At 57.2% G+C, this 25,924-nt stretch overlaps 1 protein-coding gene across 2 annotated transcripts in view; it reads left to right on the forward strand.

The window, feature by feature from the left end:
- The window catches only part of ITPR3 (inositol 1,4,5-trisphosphate receptor type 3), a 64,359-nt gene that overhangs the window by 30,100 nt on the left and 8,335 nt on the right, over positions 1 to 25,924 (forward strand). For both annotated transcript variants that reach the window (XM_031434911.2, XM_010994529.3), the window contains exons 9-47: positions 174 to 269; positions 798 to 848; positions 1,041 to 1,183; positions 2,370 to 2,469; positions 2,553 to 2,713; positions 3,314 to 3,455; positions 4,791 to 4,952; positions 5,481 to 5,653; positions 6,189 to 6,308; positions 6,710 to 6,892; positions 7,840 to 8,091; positions 8,177 to 8,321; positions 8,829 to 8,970; positions 9,692 to 9,891; positions 11,051 to 11,180; positions 11,689 to 11,746; positions 12,963 to 13,128; positions 14,090 to 14,254; positions 14,331 to 14,405; positions 14,853 to 14,978; positions 15,724 to 15,846; positions 15,934 to 16,134; positions 17,173 to 17,424; positions 17,724 to 17,849; positions 17,978 to 18,103; positions 19,378 to 19,498; positions 20,051 to 20,241; positions 20,813 to 20,961; positions 21,137 to 21,245; positions 21,374 to 21,464; positions 21,590 to 21,759; positions 22,999 to 23,173; positions 23,358 to 23,542; positions 23,746 to 23,946; positions 24,063 to 24,173; positions 24,601 to 24,696; positions 24,834 to 24,935; positions 25,021 to 25,107; positions 25,721 to 25,831. In XM_031434911.2, the coding sequence (XP_031290771.1) occupies positions 174 to 269; positions 798 to 848; positions 1,041 to 1,183; positions 2,370 to 2,469; positions 2,553 to 2,713; positions 3,314 to 3,455; positions 4,791 to 4,952; positions 5,481 to 5,653; positions 6,189 to 6,308; positions 6,710 to 6,892; positions 7,840 to 8,091; positions 8,177 to 8,321; positions 8,829 to 8,970; positions 9,692 to 9,891; positions 11,051 to 11,180; positions 11,689 to 11,746; positions 12,963 to 13,128; positions 14,090 to 14,254; positions 14,331 to 14,405; positions 14,853 to 14,978; positions 15,724 to 15,846; positions 15,934 to 16,134; positions 17,173 to 17,424; positions 17,724 to 17,849; positions 17,978 to 18,103; positions 19,378 to 19,498; positions 20,051 to 20,241; positions 20,813 to 20,961; positions 21,137 to 21,245; positions 21,374 to 21,464; positions 21,590 to 21,759; positions 22,999 to 23,173; positions 23,358 to 23,542; positions 23,746 to 23,946; positions 24,063 to 24,173; positions 24,601 to 24,696; positions 24,834 to 24,935; positions 25,021 to 25,107; positions 25,721 to 25,831 (5,517 nt within the window). The remainder of the gene's footprint in view (positions 1 to 173; positions 270 to 797; positions 849 to 1,040; positions 1,184 to 2,369; positions 2,470 to 2,552; positions 2,714 to 3,313; positions 3,456 to 4,790; positions 4,953 to 5,480; positions 5,654 to 6,188; positions 6,309 to 6,709; positions 6,893 to 7,839; positions 8,092 to 8,176; positions 8,322 to 8,828; positions 8,971 to 9,691; positions 9,892 to 11,050; positions 11,181 to 11,688; positions 11,747 to 12,962; positions 13,129 to 14,089; positions 14,255 to 14,330; positions 14,406 to 14,852; positions 14,979 to 15,723; positions 15,847 to 15,933; positions 16,135 to 17,172; positions 17,425 to 17,723; positions 17,850 to 17,977; positions 18,104 to 19,377; positions 19,499 to 20,050; positions 20,242 to 20,812; positions 20,962 to 21,136; positions 21,246 to 21,373; positions 21,465 to 21,589; positions 21,760 to 22,998; positions 23,174 to 23,357; positions 23,543 to 23,745; positions 23,947 to 24,062; positions 24,174 to 24,600; positions 24,697 to 24,833; positions 24,936 to 25,020; positions 25,108 to 25,720; positions 25,832 to 25,924) is intronic.

The following is a 25,924-nucleotide window of genomic DNA, read 5'->3' on the forward strand; positions in this document are numbered from 1 at the left end:
GCACCTGGGACCCAGCCCTGGGCTCCCCCCTCACTCCATCTGTCTCTCCTCTGAGCCCCTTCACAGCCAGGGGGCCAGGGAATGTCTCAGACCCACCCACCCAGAGCCCTCCAGGCCTCCAGTCCCCCTCCCCTCTGTGCCTCTCCCTCCCGCCTCACCCCTGCACCTCCCAGGTGGTCCACCATGACCCCTGCCGTGGAGGAGCTGGCCACTGGAACGGCCTGTACCGCTTCAAGCATCTGGCCACGGGCAACTACCTGGCTGCTGAGGTGAGTAGGGAGGCAGAGGGTGTCCTGGGCACGAGCACAAGTGCCTGGTGCATGTCTGCAGAGAGACATGTGTGGACCCTGGTTTATCTGCTCTCATGCATATACTTGGCAAATATTATCAAATACATGCATGACAGTAAGTTTCAGGAATGTTACGGTGACCCTACTGTGTGCCAGGAGCTATTCTGGGCCCTGGGCATACAGCAGTGAGCAGAATTCCCAGCCCTTGTGGAACTTACATTCTGCATCCACGTCTGTCTGTAACACACAGGCTTGTGTGAATTGGGGCACTTATGTATGTGTGCCCCCATCTATGGGTCTATGGAGAGAGGCCATGGAGGGCAGGGCCTGGGGCTCTGGTTGGCTCCTTCAGTAGTGACATGAGTTTGGGGGCTGAGATGGGCACCCTTGGAAGGATGAGGGAGGCTGCCTGCCCCAAGCAGGGTCATATGTGGACACTGTTTTGGGGTGTGGGTCATGTGGGTATGGCTTGGTGCCCAGTAGCCCCTATCTTGTATCTCTGTCCAGGAGAACCCCAGCTACAAGGGTGATGCCTCTGATCCCAAGGCAGCAGGAACGGTGAGGACCAAAGGATGGTTCCAGGGCTGGGGGAAGAGTGAACATGCACAGCTCTGGGGCGGGCTGGGGTAGGGGGGCCTGTGAAACCCTGGGAGGTGGGCTGGAGGGCGAAGGCCTCTCAGATGGGATCCTGGGATTCAGGGAGCCTGAGAGGAGGGAGGGGCTCCTACATGAGTTGGGGTCCTCACCCAGGGTGCCCAGGGCCGTGCAGGTCGTCGGAACGCTGGGGAGAAGATTAAGTACCGCCTGGTGGCTGTGCCCCATGGCAACGACATCGCTTCCCTCTTTGAGCTGGACCCCACCACGCTGCAGAAAACTGACTCCTTCGTGCCAAGGTGGGTAGGCGCCACGTGCCTGGGGGCTGGGTGGGGGTGCCCAGGCTCGCCCGTCCTGTCCCTGGACTCCCCGTGCCTCTCACTCCAATGCCCTCCTGAGGTCCTCTGGCCTCAGGACCTGCATGACCTGCCCCTCTGGGGATCCAGCTCTGAGGCCTGTAGTCAGATGAGTGCTTGCCGTGTGCCCTGCCCTGGGTCCTGCACACAGGATGCCGCCTTGTGCTAGCTCATCTCTGGATGCCTTCTCTCCAGTGTTCTGTACGGCCAGTTGGCCTGGGGCTCAGGCACAGGTTGTGGAGTTTGTCCGGGGTACACTGGGTGCAGGGGCTGGACTCCCTCACCTTCAAGACCCCCCTAACCCTGAGATTCTTTTTTAAAACAATTATTTTTTTTAAACTGAAATAGCTCAATTCTATTTTTTTGGAGGGGGGAATAATTAGGTTTACTTATTTTTAATGGAGGCCCTGGGGATTGAACCCAGGACCTTATGCATGCCAAGCATGTACTTTGTCAATGAGCTATACCCTCTTCCCCACTGAGATTCTAAAACATAGCATCAAGAAACTTCCTGAGTGTCAGTCAGGCTTTAGTCTAGACAAGCTGTCTGACCTCAGGCAGCTGACTCAGTCACTTGGCTCCAACTTCCTCACCTGTAAAGTGGGAATATCAAGTTACCCATCAGCAGGGCTGATGGAATTAATTGAGTCATTGTAGGCCCACAATCCCATATCTGAGACTCTTGGGGCCAGATGTATTTGGAGATTCAGATTGTTTTTCATTTCTGAAAGGTAATTATATTTTATAATGAAAGACATGAGTGTTTCTGCTGTGAAATGCACGCGTGTTGACACTAAATGGGATAAATAGTTTAAGTTGCCTCATTTGTCCAAATGAATTTTGGTCCCAAGCTTGCCAACCAGCCTGGGCTTTTGGAGCACTTTGGTTTGGGGCGAGCAGGTGAGGCATGTGGGCCTGGGCAAGCGCGGCAGTTGGCACAGGGCCTGGGAGCCATGTTGCTGGTCTCTCTAATCTGGCTCGGGCTCCTCACCTGGAGGGACCAGTGCCCCGTCCCGCGGCTGCTGGGTGTGTAGTGTGGAGTTAGGTGGAAGACGGGAAGCCGCTGGGGGGCAAGTGGGCAGACCACTGGGGCACGTTCCACTGGGCTCTGCCCCCCTCCTGCCTGCAGGAACTCATACGTCCGGCTACGGCACCTCTGCACCAACACGTGGATCCAGAGCACCAATGTGCCCATCGACGTCGACGAGGAGCGGCCCATCCGGCTCATGGTGCGGGGCTGGGGGGCCGGGCTGCGGGCTGGGCTTGGGCTTAAGCTGGTCTCTGAGTGCCCTGCTGACCTCTTTCCCTGCAGCTGGGCACCTGCCCCACCAAGGAGGACAAGGAGGCCTTTGCCATCGTGTCAGTTCCTGTGTCCGAGATCCGAGACCTGGACTTTGCCAATGATGCCAGCTCCATGCTGGCCAGCGCCGTGGAGAAACTCAATGAGGGCTTCATCAGCCAGAATGACCGCAGGTGGGCTGCAGGGGCAGGGTTCCAGAGAGGCCTTGACCTGCTGGGTTTGTGTTTCACAGAAAAGGGATCACAGAGCAGACACTGGGCAGGGGAGACAGAGCTGGTGACTGGTCCCTGTCGGGCTCTGGCTGACCTTGGGCCCCAGCCTCACTGCTCACATACTCCAAGAACTCACCCTGTGACCGAGCCATCTTTACCCCTATTTTACTGATGATGGGACTGAAGCTCAGAGAGGTTAAGAGACTTAACCAAGGTCACACAGCTAGTAAATGACAGTCAGGAGGGACATGCAGAGCCCTTCACACTAAACACCCTGCCGGTGCCCTGTGTTCCTTACCAGATAGGAATTTCCTAGATTCTTTCTCTAGGGGGCACTTTGGAATCCAGGGTGGGTGGGTTGTGGCAGTGTGTTTTGAGAGCAATTCTGGGTGAATCTGGGGAGAGCAATCAAAGGCAAGTGATGGGCTCTGTGCGGTGATGGCGGGGCCGGCCCATGGGAAAGGGCTGGTTGCTCGAGGGGAGCACATGTAGGGGGCTAGTTCTGGGGTATTCCTGGGGTTGGCACCGCACACCCGTGATCCCTGGTGTCCCTTCGTGAAGGTTTGTCATCCAGCTGCTGGAGGACCTGGTGTTCTTCGTCAGCGACGTCCCCAACAATGGGCAGAATGTGTTGGACATCATGGTCACCAAGCCCAACCGGGAACGGCAGAAGCTGATGAGGGAGCAGAACATCCTCAAACAGGTGCCTACCCTATGCACATGCGTGGGGGGTGGGCAGGCCTCAGGGAAGGGCCGGTGACCAGGGAACAGGTCACCTTTTTAATCTGTTTGCCTTTTCCCATCTCCGGCTGAGCTGCAGTCTCCTTGACATTTCTCATTGCTTCTCCTTTTTTTTTTTTTTTTTTTCTAAAAAAAAGATATTTATTCACCTCTTACCATGTGCCAGGCCTTGCCCTAAGTGCCCTACAGGAATTGACACATTCGATCCTCCCAACCTGGGGAGGTCCTATTATCCCCATTTTACCATAAGGAAACGGGCACACACTGGTTGGAGTAACTTGACAAGAGTCCACAGCTCAGAAGCAGCAGGGCCAGTATGTGCACTCAGATGTCAGGTCCAGAACTTGTGCTTTCAAAAAAATTTTTTCTAAATTTTTAGTATGAAAAATTTTGAATATGGAGAAAATATTGGAAGAATACTACAACAAGAGCTGCCTGCATTCACTTGTTAACGTTGTGCCAGTTTGGCTTTGTGTAACTACATCTCCACATCCATCCTTCCATCCACGCATTTCAAAAGAGGGTGCACCTCACCCCTAAATTTTTTCAGCCCACCTCTCCTAAGAATAAAAGAACTGTTTTATAGAGCACAGAACCATTATCACACCTAAGGAAGTTAGCAGCAATACCCAGTCCACATCAAGTTTCTCTATTTTTCCTAAAATGTCTTTAACAGGTTTTTTTACTTTTTTTTTTTTTTTAATGGCAGTACTAGGGATTGAACCCAGTACCTGGTACATGCTAAGCATGCACTTTACTGATGAGCTATACCATCCCCTCCTAACATGTCTTTTAAAGGTCTTTTTTTTTTTTTTTTTTGGAGCCAGGATCCAGCTAAGATTTTCTCATTCCATTTGATTCTGGCTCTTTGGTGTCTGTTCTAGAACAAGTTTTCACCCACACCTAGTTCCCACATTACACCTTTTTTTTGGACAAAGCAGGCCTGTGTCTCACATTGTAAGCTCTGGCCACACCGGCCTGGCCTGCCTTTTCTCTGAGCTTCAGACCCCTGAGCTGTGTGACCCTCGGCTCTTCCCCCAGAGGCTGAGCCAGGCCCAGGATCAACTAGAATTCACATGGGGGAGGAATGGGCAGGCTGAGGCCAGTGTCAGGATTCTGGACAAGAGAGGGAAGTGAGGGCTGGAACTGGAGCTGATTGGGGCGGGGGTCGGGGGGAGGACTGGGGTTATGGTCCAATGTAGTATCACCCCGGGGTTAATGGGGGGTGGCCTTGGGGCAGGGTCAGTTTGGGGCTTAGGATTCCTGGGATAACTCCTCACTGTCCCTGGTCCCCTAGATCTTTGGCATTCTGAAGGCCCCATTCCGAGACAAGGGTGGGGAGGGCCCTCTGGTGCGGCTGGAGGAGCTGTCAGACCAGAAGAACGCCCCGTACCAGCACATGTTCCGCCTGTGCTACCGTGTGCTGCGCCACTCCCAGGAGGACTACCGCAAGAACCAGGTGGGCCGCCGCTGCCCTGGCCTGGTGCCCCCCTCACCTGCTGGCCGGCTCCCTTCCTCCCTCCCTCCCTCATGCTTTCATTCACTCAGCAGATACTTACTGAGGCTCACACACTGTGTGGCAGGCGCTGTTTTAGGCCCTGAGGATATGGTAGGGAACCACACAGTAGAGTCGTCCTCCCAGAGCACAGCCTGACTCCGCTGAGAGGGGTCTCATGCTGGGTTTCATGCTCTGTGTTGCTGTCTTGAAATTTTTCATGTTTTGAACAAGAGTCCTGCTATTTCAATTTTACTGGGGCCCCTGAGGCCCCTTGCTCAAGGAGGTTTCCCTCTGGTGGGAGACAGATGGTGAGCTAGGTAACTATTACATAAACCCACTCCTCTGCCCAGGGCTGGCTTCCTCTCCAGGACCCCTTACCTTCCTCAGGTTGGGGTCCCCTGCCGGTGTCTGGTCCCAGTCTGGAGTCCAGGGGCAGTGTTCTGGAGCAGAGCTAGGCTCCCCATGACCCCCAGCCCGCCTGTCCCCCAGGAGCACATCGCCAAGCAGTTTGGGATGATGCAGTCCCAGATCGGCTATGACATCCTGGCTGAAGACACCATCACTGCCCTGCTGCACAACAACCGCAAGCTCCTGGAGAAGCACATCACCAAGACGGAGGTGGAGACCTTCGTCAGCCTGGTGCGGAAGAACCGGGAACCCAGGTGGGCCCGCCCCTCCCCCGCCACACCCACTCCCTCCCCGCTCCCACTGCTGCCCAGGGGAGAAAGTCCCCATGCTGGCTGTTAAATACTGAAATCCTTCTGCACTTGTTGGTAAACTGCCACCTCTCTGAGGCCCTGCCAACCCCAAGCCCCTCCCTAGGTCCTGTCCCAAATTTGGAGGGTTGACTCCTGGTACAGTAGGAGGTGCCCAGACTCTTCTCTGGCGGCAAAGTCAGTGCCTGCATTGAACCAGTTAAATATTTGAAATATCACTCCTGTCCTTGTGCCTCCTTTACTCCGACCCCCTGGACTCCCATGTAGCCAACCCCGCTGCATGTGGTGATGCCCGTAGATTGTCCATCCCTGGGCATCTGGGAGTCCATACCCCCATCTTTAAGCTTTAGGGAGGGAGCAGGAGCAGTAAACTCCAGGTTTCAGGGAGCCGATGCTGCCAGCTGCAGGAGCAGGAGGGTGGGCTTTGCCACCCCTGGGGGCTGTCTCTGAGCTCCTCCTCCACCTGCTGTCACCACCCCAGGTTCCTGGACTACCTCTCCGACCTGTGTGTGTCCAACCACATCGCCATCCCTGTCACCCAGGAGCTCATCTGCAAGTGTGTCCTGGACCCCAAGAACAGCGACATCCTCATTCAGACCGAGTGAGCCATCTGCACAGTCTCCCACCCACAGCTCAGCATCCCACACAGGGCTCCACCCTGCCCAACTCCCCAGCCACCTTATAGCTGGGACCCTGTCTGGGTTCAGAATGGAGCTGGCAACCCTGCTTTCAGCAGACATGTACCCAGTGCCTACTGTGTGCCTGGCACTGTGTGGGGAAGGGGGATGAGCCCAGGCCCCTGCCTTCCAGAAGCTCATGGTCTGTTTGAGGTCCCTTGCTGGTCCCTAGCAGGGGAGACAGCCTGGGAGCCTGACTGGCACCTGCCCAGCTCCAGGAGGGGAGGTCTGTGTGGCTGGGCGCGCTTATGCTCCCGAAGGGTTCTGGGCCTGGGGTCCTGCCCCAGACCCCGCTCCCAGTGATGGGGGTGCCATCGGTCTGCAGGCTTCGGCCCGTGAAGGAGATGGCGCAGTCCCACGAGTACCTGAGCATTGAGTACTCAGAGGAGGAAGTGTGGCTGACTTGGACTGACCGGAACAACGAACACCACGAGAAGAGCGTGAGGCAGCTGGCCCAGGAGGCGCGGGCTGGCAATGCCCATGATGAGAATGTTCTCAGCTACTACAGGTGCCCTTCAGGGCCTGTGGCCTCCTCGGGGTCCTCAGCCAGGCACTGCCCAGAGACGAGCTCTGGCATTTTCGAGGGGGTTCCTGCTTCCACTCACCAGCCAGGCAGCCTCCACCAGGGAGGCCAAGTGAAGGGCGACTGTGAGGCCCAAGGAGCACTGGGTGGCCCAAGGCCAGGCTCGTACAGTGACCAGGCCTGAGAGGGACCCACACTTGTCTCCATACATATATATTTAAAAAATAAGAATATGAGAACACTCATCAGATGCTCGCTCTCTCTCAGGCACTGGTCAAAACACTTTACCTGATCACTCATTTCAGCTTCAGGACAGCCCTGTGAAGTAAGGACTATCAGTCATTACCCTCATTGTAAGGTTGGGGAGACAGGCAGAGAGGTGAAGGAACTTGTCCAAGGTTACATGGCTATAAGTCTGGAGCCACAGTCCAAACCCAGGCCGCTGGCCCTGGAGCCCATGGTAGGTAATGCAAGAACTCTGAGGGGGACACAGAGGGCATGACCCCATGCAGAACAAAGCTTCCTGCAGCTCTCATTTCTGTAGCTCTACCATCAAGGTTCCTGCACCTTTTCCCAGGCTCTCACCCTCCCCTCTTCTCTCTCCCAGTCTTACCCTCAATCCCCTACCCCAGGAGGGTTCCTCTCACCGAACTCTTCTCCCCCCTTCCCCTCCCAACCATCCTTCTTGCCATGAAGACCTGTTCTGACTGAGTCATAAAGCACCCTCCTCAGCAAGATGGGGGAGAGCTGCCATCACTCATAATTCCAGATTGGGTTTCCGTTCACTTGTCTTATTCAGAATCGCATCCTTTGTTTTGTGTTCAGTGGCTGGTGCACAGTTTAACCTAAGTCCCTTGCCACATCCTCGAGCCTGTGCTGGCAGCCCTCGTGAGCCCACCTACCATGTTCTCACCCTCCTCCCTGCCCCGCAGGTACCAGCTGAAGCTCTTTGCCCGCATGTGCCTGGACCGGCAGTACCTGGCCATTGATGAGATCTCCCAGCAGCTGGGCGTAGACCTGATCTTCCTGTGCATGGCCGACGAGATGTTGCCCTTTGACCTGCGCGCCTCCTTCTGCCACCTGATGTTGCACGTGCACGTGGACCGCGACCCCCAGGAGCTGGTCACACCCGTCAAGTTCGCCCGCCTCTGGACTGAGATCCCCACGGCCATCACCATCAAGGAGTGAGATGGGAGGAGGGTGAGCAGGGCAAGGCGGGAGGGAGGGAGAATCTCAGGGACCCTCACCCCCAACTGCCTTCATCTCCAGCTATGATTCCAACCTCAACGCCTCCCGAGACGACAAGAAGAACAAGTTTGCCAGCACCATGGAGTTCGTGGAGGACTACCTCAACAACGTGGTCAGCGAGGCCGTGCCCTTTGCCAACGAGGAAAAGAACAAGCTCACCTTCGAGGTGGGCTGGGGCTCAGTGAGGCGCTGGCTTGCTCTCTTCTCAGGCCTGCGTCACTTGCTTCCCTCAGTGTCGCCCGCCAGTGCAGGGAGACCCCGTAGACCACTGGGAGTCTCCAAGATGGAGACTCCTCTCATTGACGCTTGGGTGAGGGCTGCCTCCCCTTTGTCCACTCAGCCTGTCAGCCCAGGGCTGGATCGCAGGCCCTTGGCAGGAGCCAACCCCTACTTCCTGCATTTCTGCCCTATCCTCCTCACAGTAGCCTCCTCTGCAGGCCTGTCTTCTTCAGTAACCCACTGGGGCCAGGCTACTCCTGACTGGGATCCTTGGTTCCATGTCCACACAGCCCGGACATCCTAAAGCCTTTCCCAAGGAATTTATTCCTCTTTACACCCGCTTTGCCTGGTTTCCGTGGCTGGCCTGACCCCACAAAGACACGCCCTCCACAAACCCCACCCACCACGCTTTGGCCCTGCTCACACTCACTTCGGCCCCGCCCCCTTTCTGCAGGTGGTCAGCCTGGCGCACAATCTCATCTACTTTGGCTTCTACAGCTTCAGCGAGCTGCTGCGGCTCACACGCACACTGCTGGGCATCATCGACTGCGTGCAAGCCCCACCAGCCATGCTGCAGGCCTACGAGGACTCAGGCGGTGAGGCTTTGCTCCGCCCCGGCCATCCACCATCCACCACCCACTGTAGCGATCCTCAGTCTTATCTTAGCACCGGAAGTCCTCTCTGATCAACCTTCCCATGCTGCCTGCCTCCTGGTTCTGCTGCAGCAGGGGCGTCTTGGACCCCAGTCCCCTCCAGCCTTGGCTGGACCAGAGTGGTCCCCTGCTCAGGTGGTCTGGGCAAGTTGCCTTCCAGCACAGCCTGGTCCAGAGGGAGATAATGAGGCTCTGCTTGGGAAGCTCCCAGCCAGATCTGGAGACACACCCTGCTGTCAAAGAACAACCATCTGAGAGGAAACACAGCCCTGCTGTGTCAGTGTGAGGAGAAAGGGGCAGTCTGAGGGATGAGTCACAGCCCTGCCCTCATGGACACCCGCTGGCAGCATAAACTCATCTAGACAAAAGTGCATAAAGACTGACCCCTGGTTTTTAGTGCTCTACACACAGTGTCCCCTTGGCCCCTATGCTCTGTAGCAGCTCTCGTGACTTGCACAGGAGCATCCTCACTGATCTTCCTGCACAGTTCACCTTTGCCCTGGCCCTCCCTTTTTTCCCAGATTTGGCTTAAGGCACACCTCCCCCAGGAGGCCTTCCTGGGTTAGCCTTGCCCCTTCCTTGCCCCTTTGCTATGCAGCTGATAGAGATAGCCTGGGTGCTGCTGCTGTGCACCCTCTGTGACCCCCTTCTCCCCACTCTGTAGGCAAGAACGTGCGGCGGTCCATCCAGGGCATGGGGCACATGATGTCCACCATGGTGCTGAGCCGCAAGCAGTCTGTCTTTGGTGCCCCCAGCCTGTCTGCTGGCGCAGGTGCCCCTGAGTCACTGGACAGAAGCAAGTTCGAGGAGAATGAAGACATTGTGGTGATGGAGACCAAACTGAAGATTCTGGAAATTTTGCAGGTGGCCGGGCCAGCAGCATGGTGGGCGGTTCTGGGAACAGAGCGGGAGGGTGGAGGCTGGTTCAGGAAAGTTAAGCAGGGTGAACCTCACTCAGGTCACAGTATCTGGTATGGAGAGGCCCCACAATGAGCTCTGTCTGGCCCACTGATTTTCAAAGTGTGGTCTTCAGCCTCACCTGGGAACTTAGAAATGGAGGTTCTTTGGCCCTTCCTGAGACTTGAGGATCAGAAACACTGGAGGTGGGGCCCATAGTCTGTGCTGTGACAAGCCCTTCCAGTGATTCTGTTGTGTGCTAAAGTCTAGCTCCATCCCCACATTGTACAGATGAGGAAAGGGAAGTGGGGGAGGGGACTCGCCCATGGTCATACAGATTTTGAAGCAGAGCTAGAGATTTGAGAGCCCATCTCTTAGTGGGGTGGACACAGTCATCCCTCTTGGGGTTAAGACTCCCCTGCAACACTTGGGGAAGGGGCTGTTAGTGTCCAGAGGAGGAATAAGGACCCTGACTTCTGCTGTCCTGCCACCAGGGGACAGGAAAGGTAATACAGTGACCTCCATGGGCAGCCAGTCTGGGCAGGGCCTGGTCAAGGGAGTCGGAAGAGGGGGCTTCTGACTCATTCTGGGGCTTTCTAGATCTGAGTCCTGGGTGTGGCCAGAGGCTCTGTACCCCATTCGGGGAGAGGATAGAGGCCATTCGGTGGTGCCTGCAAACCCTGTGTCCTCACCCCCTACCTCATGGAGGCCTCTCCTGCTCCCCAACAGTCCTTGGTTCCCTCCTGTCCCCTGGGAGCCCCAGCGTCTGTTTGGCAGTGCAGGATAGGAGAAAAGAGTTGGCCTTTGGACCTGGGGAGCTTCCTTCCCTTTCCTGTTAGTGTCCAGCCTGGGAAAGCAGGACTGAGTGGGCTGGGAGAGGGTGTCTGTCTCATTCTAAGAGGAAGTGCCATCCCCATGGCTGGGGCAGGAGCTGGGTGGAGGGCACTCGGGACCCCCCTAGGGAGAGTCTTGATGTGTTTGGTTGTGATGTCCCACAGCATCCCTGAACATCTGTGCTGAGTTCCCTGAGGGCCAGAGCTCGTTTAGGGTAGCCCCTCACCCCTCCTGGAGGACTGGCCTCCTGATTTCAGACCGGCCCTCACCCCATCCTCTCCCTCTTCTCCAGTTCATCCTCAATGTCCGCCTGGATTACCGCATCTCCTACCTATTGTCTGTCTTCAAGAAGGAGTTTGTGGAGGTGTTTCCCATGCAGGACAGTGGGGCCGATGGCACAGCCCCTGCCTTCGACTCCACCAGTGAGCCCCCACCCCTGCCTTCACCTTGTCTTCAGGCTGAGGCTGTGTGACTCGCCCAGGGGTCCACAGCAGTGAGCTGCCGCCTGGGGTCACCCCGGCCAGCTCACCAGCCCTGTCCATTTCCCAATCCGCAAGGACCTTTCCTCTCCATTATTTCATTTAATTGCCCCAGTGAGGGGGGAAGGGTGGGGGTCAACCCCTCCATTTCCTAAATGGGGAAACAGCAGGCCCATAGAGGGGCAGGGACTTGACTGAGATCACAGCCAGAGGCTAAGCCAGACCAGCACCCTCAGCTCAGAACTCTGCTCGCCCCTGCAGGGCAGTGGGGCTGTTCTGGTCCCTGTCCTGGTTGGTTCCACCTCTGCCCCTGGAAAAGGCAGGCAGCGGGGCTGCCACCTGGCCAGCATGGGGAAGGGAGTGGCTTGGGCTTCTCCTTGCTTCCTCTCCCCTGTGCTCCCATCTTTCCTGCACATGGAGCTGCCATCTGCCCCTCTCTTGCTCCCCACAGCTGCCAACATGAACCTGGATCGCATCGGGGAGCAGGCAGAGGCCATGTTTGGAGTAGGGTGAGGACAAGGTTGAGGGTGGGGGGTTATGGATGGGGTTGGGTGAGTGATGCAGGCTTGTAGACCCCCTGTAAGGTTGGTCTGGATTTCCTGAGGCTGGGGGCTGGTCCCTCCCTCTTTGGTCATTGCCCCTGGAGACCCTTACCAGGCTCTGGGGTGGGGGGTCCCCTGGCTTTGTGCTCTGATCCTCCTTTGCCTGCCTGGGCCCCAGTAATATAGGGGCTACTTGGGCCCCAGTGTGATCTTGGTCATCCCCCTGCCTCCACTCAGGGCGATCGTGCCTCTGTTTGAGTGTCAGGACTTGGGCAGGGTAGCTGGAGGGAGAGGAATGTCCCTGTGTCTTACAACAGGGAGGGCAGCCTGCTCTACAGGGGCCTAGAATTGAGGGGGAGTCACCTCAGGAGTTGGGGGCTCTTACCTATTTCTGTGCCATGCCCTTGGTGTCTGGTGAAGCCTTTGGACCTCTCCTGGGAATGGTGTTTTTAAATTTATAAAATAATGAACACACAATTAGAAAGGAAACTAATGGCACTGAGATGCAGTTATCAAAATATTGAAGAAAACAAATTTGAAGTGACAGTTATATATGTGCCTCTTTATTAATACATTAAATAACAGGCTGTGCCTGGGGTGTAATTAGTACCATTACTTCAAAGTCGTGATGAATATAAACGATATTTTGCAATTTCTGTAACAACTCTGAGGTGATGTGCAAACATCTGTGATTTTTATCGGTGACAAAGTCACAGGTACTACTAATTTTTTCTCACTGAAGGAAATGCTACATCCTGGCGAGAGGTGGGTAAAAATACAGTTTTTTTCTCCACCTCCATTCATGACCCCAGCTTCTATCTGTGAATCCCTTGGGGGTGTCTGCGGGTCCCCTGTGAAGATTTCTTGCTTTGGTTTCTTAATCAAGGGGGGTCCTGCGGGACCTCAGTGGACATGGGGATCGTTTGGGGTGCTCAGGGCAGTGGCTGTTTACAAACTGATGAGGAAATGTCAGTATTTTGTTTTTAATGGAGGTGCTAAGGATTGAACCCAGGCCCTTGTGCGTGCTAGGCACACGCTCTACCACTGAGCTATACCCTCCCCCAAAGTCAGTGCTTTTACACAGTGTTATGCTGAGTGCTATCACTGCTAAGTGGGTGGCAGGGAGCCTGCTGGCCCCCTGGGGTAGAAAGGAGGTGCCAACTGTGCCCGCTCCCTGCTGCAGGAAGACGAGCAGCATGCTGGAGGTGGACGACGAGGGTGGACGCATGTTCCTGCGCGTGCTCATCCACCTCACCATGCACGACTACGCGCCGTTGGTCTCGGGGGCCCTGCAGCTGCTCTTCAAGCACTTCAGCCAGCGCCAGGAGGCCATGCACACCTTCAAGCAGGTGCTGCCCCCGCCGGAGCACCTGGCCCTCAGGGAGCAGGGAGGAGGCTTGAGGGGCTTCCTGGGGACCAGAGGGCCACCTGACCTGGGCATTGAGCAGGCGGGCTACCTTGGCCACACTCTGGGCACTGAGGGTAAACCAGGATGGAGCAGTTCACAGCACAGGGGCAGCTTGAGATGCATGTCTGGGGTTTTTGGCCTGGCTGAGCTCCTTAAAGGTGGGAGCCGCGTCTTGGCCACCTTTCTCTCCTCTCAGCCTGGCTCAAGTTCTGTTATTTCTTATGATGCAGACAGTACTTTACAGTTTGCAAACTCTGTTGCATGCACCTTTGCTGTGTGCTTCAAATCATGCCTGGCATGTAGTCACCAAAGGGACTGGTTTTGTTATTGTGATGTCATGCGGCTGCAGTCTTGACAGCTCCCTCTGAGATGGGACTGGTGTTTAACGAGGGCTCGCTGTGTGCCAGGTACTGAGTGTTAGACTTGCATCCATGGAATTCTCGAAGCAGCCCTGACAACGTGGTTTATACTCTCATTCCCATCTTACAGTTGGGAGAAATTGAGGCCCAGCGAGCTTTCCTCCCTTACCCACTGACCCAGAGCGGGTAAGGTGGAGACAGTCAGGATTCAGTGATGCCAGGTTGCTTTGCCCTGCCCTGTTTGGGTTTTGGGTAAACAAGTGACAGGCCACAGTAGCATGTGACACAAATCAGTGAGTAACTGAAGCAGGTGACAAGGCAGCTCATGGTTGTGGATGCAGGGAAATCTGTGGCCATCAGGGAAGGCTTTCTGGAGGCAGTGGACTTAGAGAAGAGCCATAAACACTGAGTAGGATTGGCTGGATGGAGTGGAGATGCTAGGAGCAGAGAGAGCCCTGGACTTGTGAAGGTGCAGGGAATCTCTACAAAGCAGTGGACCTGGAGGTGCCTGTCCCACCAGGCAAGCCCGTCCTTGACCTTCAGGTGCAGCTGCTGATCTCAGCCCAGGACGTGGAGAACTACAAGGTGATCAAGTCAGAGCTGGACCGGCTGCGGACCATGGTGGAGAAGTCGGAGCTGTGGGTGGACAAGAAGGGCAGCGGCAAGGGCGAGGAGGTGGAGGCAGGTGCCGCCAAGGACAAGAAGGAGGTGAGTGGGGTGTGGGAGCTATGGCGGGGCTCCCTGTGAGGCTGGGCCTGGCTGATCCCCTCCCCTGTGCCCCCAGCGGCCCACTGATGAGGAGGGCTTTCTGCACCCGCCGGGGGAGAAGAGCAGTGAGAACTACCAGATCGTCAAGGGGGTGAGTGGACAGGGTCCCCGGGTGGGGTCTGCAGGCCTGTCTGCCCTGGAGGCCCCGGCCCGACCTCTTCCGCCTTATACTCTGCTGGCCGCTGGCCCGTAAGATAACTTCCAGCTTTCCCTAAGTGTTTGGAACAACTCTGCCAAGGTCCAGATGGAATTATTTTAAAGCTGAAAGAATTTAATGAAACTCTATTTCACAGTCATATTGTTCTATTTACTTTTATGGGTGGAATCAGGCTTTTAGGGCTTCCCTGCCTTGTGGCAGTGATCCAACCCAGCAGCCACGCCTTCTTCCCTCTCTGTCCCCGGTGTGAGCTGGGATTCAGCTCTGGTTGGCAGGGGACTCGAACCCGCTGGTGGGGTGGGCCGGGCAGTGGGAGAAGCTTGAGGAAGTGGGAAGGGGCTCTCGGCTCATCCTCCCCTCCCCTCCCCTCCCCTCCCCCAGATCCTGGAGCGGCTGAACAAGATGTGCGGTGTCGGGGAGCAGATGAGAAAGAAACAGCAGCGGCTGCTGAAGAACATGGATGCCCACAAGGTCATGCTGGACCTGCTGCAGATCCCCTACGACAAGGTGACCCCTGACTTCTGACCTCTGACTCCCCTGGGCACTTCACCCCAAATCCTGACCCAACCTAACCCCTAAAGCTGACCTGACCCAGCCTCGCCCTGACCTTTCATCTTGGCCGGCCCCAGATACCTTGACCCCTGAATCCAGTCTTAGTATCATCTTGATCTTTGACCTTCTCTCCCTCACCCTGATCCACTTTGACCTTGAATTGACTCCAGCCTCACCCTGATTCTTGACCCTGACCCCAACTTCTGTTTCCCTCTCGGGTCTTATCCTCATAATCTCGGCTTCATTTAAACCTTTGACCTTCACCCTCCTTATCTGACTCATGTTGACCCTAATCTGACCCTAGCTTCTCTTTAACCCATGATATCAACTCTGTCCTCATCTTGACTCTTGACTTTGATTTTTCACCCTAGCCTCTCCCTGACCTCTTACTCTGACTGTCCTCAAGCCCACCCTGGTCCCTCACCTTGACCGACCTTGGTCTTGCTAAGTCCCAAGCCTCCCCTCACTCTTTATCCTGACCCCTTAGCCTTGCTTCCCCACTCCAGCCTCATCTCAACCCCTGACCCTTAGTCCTTTACATATTTCCATATCCTGACCCACCTTGGACCTGGCCGCCTTGTGGTCCCAATCCTGAGCCGTGACCCCCCCCCTCACCCCCATCTGAGCTCTGGCCCCAGACCTGGCCTCACCTTCCTCAGGTGGCCAGCCCAGCGCCCTCTCCCCTCCTCTCCACTTCCAGGGCGATGCCAAGATGATGGAGATTCTGCGCTACACACACCAGTTCCTGCAGAAGTTCTGCGCGGGGAACCCCGGCAACCAGGCCCTGCTGCACAAGCACCTGCATCTCTTCCTCACGCCGGGGGTGAGAGCGTGGGGCTGGGGCACCTGAGTGGGGTGGGTAGGGTGGGGCCCGGACCCCCTGTCTGATAGACACCCTACCCACCCGCAGCTGCTGGAGGCGGAGACCATGCAGCACATCTTCCTGAACAACTATCAGCTCTGTTCCGAGATCGGTGAGCCCGTGTTGCAGCACTTCGTGCACCTGCTGGCCACCCACGGGCGCCACGTGCAGTACCTGGACTTCCTGCACACCGTCATCAAGGCCGAGGGCAAGTACGTCAAGAAGTGCCAGGACATGATTATGACTGAGGTGAGGGTGGGGCTGAGGGGCGCACAGGGAACTCGGGCGGCGGGGGGCCCAGACTTTGAGAAGTCAGACCGTGGGTCAGAAAAGGGACCCTGAGGTGCTGGGCTGTGGAGGGGACACAGGGGAGGACTGAGGTCACAGAGGCAGGTGTAGTAGAACTCAGGCGGCCTAACAGAACTCATGTGGGGCCCAGGGGGAGAACTTAGGTGCCTGGTAGAACTCAGATAAGGAGCCTGAAAGATCTCGAATACTCATTCCTTCATTTATCATTTACTGTCATTTATTTACAAATCATGAAGCACCTGCTGTGTGCTAAGGCCCATGCATCCCCGGGAGAAGTCAATTGAGTGCAAGCTCTGAGGGTAGGGGCACAGGGTACAGGACAGGGACCACGTTCCTTGTGCTCATTGCTAGGGCCCCAGGGTCCGGCACACAGTCGGTACTCAGTAAAAACGTGTTGCCTGAAGGCAAAAAATGAGGGGCTGAGTCTGAATCTGAACAGATGTGGTCTCTGTCCCAGAGTGTCTTACAGGATGAGGGGTGGGCAGGGAGAGAAAGGAGCCAGCGCTAAGGTGAGATGAGGGAATGTAATTAATGAGAAGCCGTGTTGGAAGGGCTGTGCAGTGCTAATTATTACTTGCTGTTATATTTCTGTGAATAACATAATCGCTGACATGAGAGAGATACTGTGTGCTCCTCGAGGGTTTACATTACAGCTGTGGGAGCACAGGGGAGGGAAAGCCAGGAGGGGTTGGGATTACAATGGGCTTCCTGGAGGCGCCTCTGAGACCAGCCCAAGTGGGGATCTTTCCTTAGGAGAGGAGGGGGACTTCCTGGGTGCTGGGCTGTGTCCCTGGTGGCAGAGGGCCTGAGACATTAGCCTAGGGCCCCAAGGGCCAGGGAACCCCAAAGACTCAGGAGAGGGTTTTCCTGAGTGTTGGGTGAGGGCTAGGGTCAGGGTACCAGCCTCTCCCTGGGGAGGGCAGATGGGTGGAGCTGGACTAAGGGGGGTCTGATGCGTGCCCCACCTCCCACCACCAGCTGACCAACGCAGGTGACGACGTGGTCGTGTTCTACAATGACAAGGCCTCACTGACTAACCTGCTGGACATGATGAAGGCCGCCCGGGATGGTGTGGAGGACCACAGCCCCCTCATGTACCACATCTCCCTGGTGGACCTGCTGGCCGCCTGTGCGGAGGGCAAGAATGTCTACACTGAGATCAAGTGCACGTCCCTGCTGCCCCTGGAGGATGTGGTATCCGTGGTGACACATGAAGACTGCATCACTGAGGTGGGGCCTGTGTGGGGACCCTGGGGACTGGGGAAGGTGGCTGGAGGGTGGGGGAAGCTGCAGGGGTGAGGGGATGGTCAAGCGGGCCGAGGCAGCCACTCAGCCCTGCACAGTGGGGCAGGAGGAGGGAGGTGAGGAAAGTGGGGGAGGTGGACAGGGATTGGGAGGCGAGGGAGATGGTGGGGACATGGGTATTGGAGCAGGGGGAAGGCCAGGAGGAATCGGTGAAGGGCAGAGAAGGGGAGAGCCTGGGTGGGCACCCTGCTTGTGCCCTTGACCTCCCGGCCCCGCCTGCCCAGGTGAAAATGGCCTACGTGAACTTTGTGAACCACTGCTATGTGGACACGGAGGTGGAGATGAAGGAGATCTACACCAGTAACCACATCTGGACACTCTTTGAGAACTTCACCCTGGACATGGCTCGGGTCTGTCCCCAGGGGGCTGTGGACCTGCAGGCAGACTGGTGGGGTAGGGGGTGGTGGCCTTCCCGTGGGTGGAAGTGGAGGGCCCCCAGGTGTTGGACGCCCCCAGGCATCTGTCTCTCCTACCCCAGGTCTGTAGTAAGCGTGAGAAGCGCCTGGCTGACCCCACCCTGGAGAAGTACGTGCTGACCGTCGTGCTGGATACCATCAGTGCCTTCTTCAGCTCCCCGTTCTCTGAGAACAGCACCTCCCTGCAGGTGAGCTCCTGCTGCTAGTAGCTTTTGTGCAAGGAGAAGAAGGGAGGGAAATCAGAATATATATACACACATATATTCCTATTTGCTTGTAGTGCATAGAGGTATAGCAGAAAGATATACACGTGTATTAGTTATCGATACTGAGTAACAAATTACCCCCAAATCTAGTAGTTTAAAACAACAAACATTTATCCTCTCACAGTTTCTGTGGGTCAGTAAGTACAGTGGGAACCATGCCATAGATCAGGGCTTCCTAAATTCATTTGCTATAATGGGTCCCGGGGTGGCAGGGACACTTGGCAGCTCCTACACATCAATGATAAGATGTGATGCTTACCGCAGTGGACAGCAGAGCGCAAGCAGTTATCAGGATAATCTGATGCACAGAATCTTTGATGTCGGCTACTTGGTCATGGTGTCCCTTGAACTGACGTAGGTAGACAGCCTTAAGTCTGCTCATCTGTAGAAGCAGAAGAGCTCTAGGCTAGTGAACTGAAGTTTGCCTTGAATCACTGAAAGAGTCACAGCCCCTCAGTAAGTCCCCAGATTCTCAGACTTGAGGCAGGTCATAGCCTCAGAGCCCCCTGAATGAAAGAGACTCAGGTTCCCTTGAGGAAGAGCCTGCTACCCCACCTAATTCATAAAGAAGCATTGGAAGGACTCAAAAGAAACCAACATAAGGGCTGCGTGTAGGTAGAAGGACTGAGGATGGAGTGGTGCGTCTGAGAGTGGCTAAAAAACATTGGGTCCTGTTCTCCCAGCAAGGATGGGTTTATTTTGACACACATGTGTTTGGGCCCTGAGGCCCTTTGGAACTATGGGACTCTGGTGATTTGTATCAGTTTTCCCAACCTCTTACCAGCCCCAGGGCAGAGCATGGGAGAATGAGGGCAATGGAGTCAAGTTTTGGGACAGGACTTCTCAAAGCATTCCTTCTTATAACCTTTTGGTTTTTGAACCATGTAAATATATCCCCTTTTTACAATATTAATTTATTTAACATTTTTAAAAGGAAGAAAAGGGTCAGCAATGGGCTATAAGCCCCAGGCCTGGACCTCGGGGTGTTCTCACAGAGCTGCCGTGTACAGTTGGGCAGGTTGTGCACTGCTGAGAGGCAAGGGGGGTGGTGCCTTTTTCCAACTGGGACAAAGGCACATGGTAGGTCCTGAACCTCCACCCATGCGCATACTCAGTGGGCCCTGATCACTTGGTCTGGGGCTGTCCAGGGTGGAAGGTGGGCCAGGCTGTAGCAGCAGGTGTGTTGCCTCTTACAGACACACCAGACGATCGTGGTGCAGCTGCTGCAGTCCACCACGCGGCTGCTTGAGTGTCCGTGGCTGCAGCAGCAGCACAAGGGCTCCGTGGAAGCCTGCATCCGGACCCTCGCCATGGTGGGTGAGTGTGCCAGGGGCACTGGCCAGCTCCAACCACCCCTCCCCTCCCTTCGCCACAGGGATGCTGCCCTTCCAGTAAACACCTTATCCCTAGGCTCACCTGTCATCTGTTCCTAGGTGGTTCTCAGTAAGTCCTTCTTGGTGTCTAACTAGCATCTTAGCAGTTGAGAGAAGCTATCTACTCTGAGTCAGTTCCCTAGAGGAGAGTGCTGGGTGACATCCCCCAGCCAGAGTTTCTTATGCTTGCAAATGGTCTCAGGCAGGAAGGAGGCCTGTAGATTGTTAGGGAGAGTTAGCTAAGGGGAGAGAGGTCGGGGAGGGGTCAGAGTAGAGCCAGGGTAGAATTATAGAGGCAGAAACTCCCTCCTGTTACCCAAAAAAGGGAAGAGGGCACTTCAGTCCAAGCGGGGGCCAGGGTCGTGGCTCCTGCACCCCAGGCCCTCGGTCGAGTTCATCCTGTCCCCCAGTGCGACAGCTCTGAACTTTGCCCCTCTGGCTGGCAGACCCCCCACCCCACACCAGCCCTCCAGCACCCTGTCCCCTCTCCCCCCAGCCAAGGGCCGGGCCATCTTGCTGCCCATGGACCTGGATGCCCACATCAGCTCACTGCTCAGTAGTGGTGCCAGCTGTGTGGCTGCTGCCCAGCGGAACGCTTCCAGCTACAAGGCAGCCACGAGGGCCTTCCCCCGCGTCACTCCCACCGCCAACCAGTGGGACTACAAGAACATCATCGAGAAGCTGCAGGTGGGTATGGGGCGGCCTGGGAGCTGCTTTGGAAGGGCCTGTTCTTGGGGAGTGTCCCTTCTGTGCTGCCCACTCTTGCCAGGAAGGGGCTAGTCGGCTTGTCTCCTCCTGGGGGCTGCTAGGGGCAGGGGACTGAGGGACCCCATTCCAGGGTTGGTGCTCATGAAGGGTGTCAGGACTCCCCTCACCACGGACAGCACCTTCCTGTTTCTGAAACACACTTCTGTCCACTGTTTTGTTTGCCTGTAGAGGGGATGTGGTGGGTTATGATCCCCATGTGGCCGGATATCAAGGCCCAGAGAGGGCAAGGGGATTGCCCAAGGTCACACAGAGCTAGAGGAGAGGCTGGGAAAAGAGCCAAGTGTGTGGCTCCCAGACAGGGGCTCTGAGCAGATAGATGTCATATGCTCTGTTCATGGTGGCTCTGTGGGCCCAGGCTCCCTCAGATGGTGGGGTACAGGCCAATCTGTGGGGCCCTTTGGTGTTGGCGATTGGGGAATGGTGGTCATGCATGGTCATCTCTTGGGTGGGGGTGGCCCGGCCCACCCCTGCCCACCCCTGCCCACCCCAGGACATCATCACTGCCCTGGAGGAACGGCTGAAGCCCCTGGTGCAGGCCGAGCTGTCCGTACTGGTGGATGTCCTACACTGGCCCGAACTGCTCTTCCTGGAGGGCAGTGAGGCCTACCAGCGGTGTGAGAGTGGGGGCTTCCTGTCCAAGTGAGTGGGATGCTGGGCTGGGCGTTGGGGTGGGCAGTGGTGCAGTGGCCCAGGACAGGGAAGGGCCTGGTGGTAACCAGACAGCCCTTAGGGTCAGAGGGCCGGGGTTGGGGACAGTGGCTGGAGGGAGGCTGTGGGGGCTGCCCTGAGTATGTCCTCCTTCTCTGCTGGCCAGGCTGATCCAGCACACCAAGGACCTCATGGAGTCGGAGGAGAAGCTCTGCGTCAAGGTGCTCAGGACGCTGCAGCAGATGCTGCTCAAGAAGACCAAGTACGGGGACCGGGTGAGTGCTGGGCGGGGCTGGAAGGCGGGCGGGCCCAGCCACGAGCTCCAGGGGCTCAGGGCCAGGACTGCTGGCTGAGGGTTCAACGGGGAAACATGCTACTGTGGGCCTCGCTCCCCTCCCCGCAGGGCAACCAGCTGCGCAAGATGCTGCTACAAAACTACCTCCAGAACCGGAAGTCCAGCTCTCGGGCGGACCTTCCCGACCCCATGGGCACTGGTCAGTACCGCATTTCCCCTGCTGTGCCCCTGGGCAGCCTGATTGCCCTGGGCCCTCCCTTCCACTCCTTGCCACTCCCTGCCACTCTGTCATCAGCTCCCCCTTAAGTGAGTTCGCCACTCCAGGCCTGGACCAAGACTGGTCAGCAATTGCGGCTACCCAGTGCCGGCTGGACAAGGAGGGGGCTACCAAGCTGGTGTGCGACCTCATCACCAGCACCAAGAATGAGAAGATCTTCCAGGAGAGCATTGGCCTGGCCATCCACCTGCTGGACGGTGGCAACACGGAGATTCAGGTGTGGAGTGGTGGGAGTGCTGAGGGGCTCACCTCCTGGGTGGGGCTTCCAACTCAGGATGGGGGACAGTGAGCCAGGGGCTGGGCTGCAGGGCTGGGTGCTGGTGGCCAGCAGAAGTCCAGCTACTCTGGGGTGGCTCTGCCTCCTGTATCTGCCCCTTGTGTCATGTGGCCCTTTTCTTTCCCTACACCCCCGCCCTGCTGCAGCCAGGCCTTAGCCTGTCTCCCACAGGCTGCCCCCTCATTCTGTCAACCATTCTTGCCTCTCAGCCCCTCTTCGGGCCTCCTTCCTTCCTCTACCGCATCCTCCTCAGCCTTTGGTACCCAACTAAAAGCCTGCCTTCTCCAAAAGCCCTCTGATTCTCTTCTCTCCATTCATTCACTCATTAACTCGGTAAGTCTACATTGAGTGCCTTCTGTGTGCCCGGTAGCGCTCTAGGTGCTAAGGAGGCAGCAGTGAACAAGGGGCAAAATGCACGGTTTCTTGGTACTTATATCCTAGTGGGGGCCATGGTCCCTAATCGTACTCCCTACATAATACAGAGAATATGCTGGACAGTGATAATTCAGGCAGGGGGCTTCGGGAGTGCTGGGGCAGGGGGGTATTTTGGAGTGATCGGGGAAGGCCCCTGAGAGGGAGACATTTGAATAAAAACTTGGAGGTGAGCATGTGGCAAAGTGGGGCAGAGCACCCGGGGCAGACAGAGCAGGCAGCAAAATGCTGTGAGGGGGAAGTGGCTGCTGTGGCTGGCAGAGCAGAGGTAGGGTGAGTAGTAGGTGCTGAGGTCAGAGGGGGCAGGCCCTCACGTGGCCTCATGGGCACTGTGAGGCCTGGCCTTCCTCTGGGGAAGATGGGGCCACTGCAGGGTTTTCAGCAGAGAAGAGACATGACTTAAATTTCAAAGGGACGTGTCTGGCTGCTGTGTGGGGAACAGATATAAGGCCAAGGGCAGATACAGAAGGTAGTGAGGAAGCTAGTGCAGGCCTCCAGCATCGCAGTTACAGACCCTTCCTCCTCCAGCACTGATGGTCCAGACCACCCCTCACGCCACCCTTAATCGCAGGGCACAGGGATGCCTCTGTTTCTCCCACCTCAGTCTGGTTTGGGCACATCTGGGGGCCCATCTGTGTCCCATCCTTGTCCCTGTAGTACAGGATGGAGTGCCCAGGGGCTTCCCCAAGGGCTGCTGAGAGCCAGGCCCAATGCTGAGGCTGCCCCCATCTCATGGTCTGCCCCCAGAAATCCTTCTACAACCTGATGACCAGCGACAAGAAGTCAGAGCGCTTCTTCAAGGTGCTGCATGACCGCATGAAGCGGGCTCAGCAGGAGACCAAGTCCACAGTGGCTGTCAACATGAATGACTTGGGTAGTCAGCCGCGTGAGGACCGGGAGCCGGCAGACCCCACAGCCAAAGGTCAGGGGTGCGGATGGGGGCATGGGTTACAAGGTGGGGGTGCCGAGTGGGGTCAGAGGGTACAAGGTGAAGGGGGGTCACGGGGCCCCAGGAATGAGGGCTTGGGGTATCAGGCAAGGTGTGTGGGCAGGGGACAGGATGGGAACACAGGCCTTTCCCAGCCTCACTAGACCTTGTCCCACAGGCCGCGTGGCCTCCTTCTCAATGCCTGGCTCCTCATCCCGCTATTCGCTGGGCCCCAGCCTGCGTCGGGGGCACGAGGTGAGCGAACGCGTGCAGAGTAACGAGATGGGGACATCCGTGCTCATCATGCAGCCCATCCTGCGCTTCCTGCAGCTGCTGTGTGAGAACCACAACCGGGACCTGCAGGTGAGTGGCCCCGCCCCGCCGCCCTGCCCGCCCCTGCCGACCACAGCCGAGCCCACCTCGCCCTGCCTTGCCCCAACCCCACTTTGGCCCCTGCCGGCCAGTGGCACGCCGATCCCCCCAAGCCCTGCAGCCCACAGAATCGCTGTCCCCTAGCGGGCCCCTGCCCCCTCCCTGCTGCAGCCGCCCCCTCCTGTGCTCCGCAGAACTTCCTGCGCTGCCAGAACAACAAGACCAACTACAACCTGGTGTGTGAGACGCTGCAGTTCCTGGATATCATGTGCGGCAGCACCACGGGCGGCCTGGGGCTGCTGGGGCTCTACATCAACGAGGACAACGTGGGCCTCGTCATCCAGACCCTGGAGACCCTGACAGAGTACTGCCAGGGCCCCTGCCATGAGAACCAGGTGAGCTGTCAGGGCGGTACATGGCCGCGTGGACGTGTGGGAGGACGGAGGCCTCTGGAGCTGCCATGATTCTGAGGGGCCTGGGCCTGGTGCCCCCCACCCCTGCCTCCCGCTAGACCTGCATCGTCACACATGAGTCCAATGGCATAGATATCATCACTGCGCTGATTCTCAACGACATCAGTCCGTTGTGCAAGTATCGCATGGATCTGGTGCTGCAGCTCAAGGTGGGGCCCGTGGCAGCCCGTGTGAGCGTGCATGGATGTTTGTGTGCTGTGTGTTGAGTGTGTGTGTGGTGCAGGCATGTGCAAGCGTGTGATGTGCGCAGGTGTTAATGTGCATGTTTACATGTGTGCACAAGTGCACCTGTGAGCTACCGTGCAGGATGTACACTTGCTCTAGAAGCACACATGTTCTGAGTTTATCCGGGGGCCTCCTGTGTACGTGACTGCTATCTGGGGCATGAGTGTGTTGGCCACAGGGTCAGGGAAGGCGGCCTGTGAGTGGGTTGGATATGCAGGACCCCTCTCAGCCAGCCCCGGGGGTCAGTGGGGAATGGGAGGGCCATGGGACTTGAGGGCCAAGGCTGTTTTGGAGTAGTCAGTGGAGTGGGTGATAGGGCCCCTTAGACTGTGGCCTGTCCCCTCAACTCAGGACAACGCCTCCAAGCTGCTCCTGGCACTGATGGAGAGCCGGCACGACAGTGAAAACGCTGAGCGCATCCTCATCAGCCTGCGGCCCCAGGAGCTGGTGAGACTGGGCTGGTGGTCAGGTGGAGAGGGTTAGGTGGGGAGGCGGACTGGGTCGGGTATGTGCGGATGGGGATTGGGGCCCAGCCCGCACTATGTCGCGGGAAGAAGGCATTCGAGCATGCACTGCCCCGCCAGGTGGACGTCATCAAGAAGGCCTACCTGCAGGAGGAGGAGCGTGAGAACTCGGACGTGAGCCCACGTGAAGTGGGTCACAATATCTACATCCTGGCGCTGCAGGTACTGGCCCCGCCCCGTGGCCCCGCCCCGGCAGTCATTCCCCGACCAGCGACCACGCCCCCCTGACTGCGCTGCCCTCACTCAGCTCTCCAGGCACAACAAACAGCTGCAGCATCTGCTGAAACCGGTGAAGCGCATCCAAGAGGAGGAGGCTGAGGGCATCTCTTCCATGGTGGGGGCCAGGAGGACGGAGGATGGGCTGGGGTGTGGGGCGTGGCTAAGGCTGAGAATGGGGCGGGGCTGGGCGGGAGATGGGATGGGATAGCATCTGGGTGAGGCTAGGAATTGAGGGCTGGGCTATGACCCGAGGTGGGGCTGAGGGTGGAGCTGAGACCTCACAGCCTGGCTGGAATCTGGGATGAGGCTGGGGGCGGGTCTAGGAACTCAGGGAGGACCTGTGGCCCAAGGGCTTGGTTTGCACCTGAGTAAAAAGCCTGGTTAGACTTGGGGAGTGGGGCTCAGGACCGTTGGGAGACCGACTAGTGGCCAGGGATGTAACCGGGACTTAGGAGTGTGAGCAAGGTTGCTTTGTGGGTCTGGGGCAGGTCTGGAAGCCTTGGGCAGGTCTGGAAGCCTGGAGCAGGAACTAGGGTGCCCCTGAGCAGGACTGTGCAGGGTGTTGACTGCCCTGTAGGACTGTCTCCCTCTTTGGGGTTGGGTTTTTGTTGGTCTGGGCTGGGCTAGATCTGATCAGAGTTGGACTCAGACCTGGCAGGTGGGGCTCAGATGGCAGGCCTAGTGGTGTGGGGCTGCCAGACCTGACCTCAGCATCCCCTCGCCCCCAGCTCAGCCTCAACAACAAGCAGCTGTCACAGATGCTCAAGTCCTCCGTGCCTGCACAGGAGGAGGAGGAGGATCCCCTGGCCTACTATGAGAACCACACGTCCCAGATCGAGGTGTGGGGCTAAGGGCACTTAACAGTGATGCGGGCTCTGGGCTTGGCCCTCGGTAGTCAAGGCTCAACTGTGACTACGCACCTGTGTGCGTCC

This window comes from Camelus dromedarius, chromosome 19 (assembly GCF_036321535.1).
Source record: "Camelus dromedarius isolate mCamDro1 chromosome 19, mCamDro1.pat, whole genome shotgun sequence".
NCBI classification, from domain to species: Eukaryota; Metazoa; Chordata; class Mammalia; order Artiodactyla; family Camelidae; genus Camelus; species Camelus dromedarius.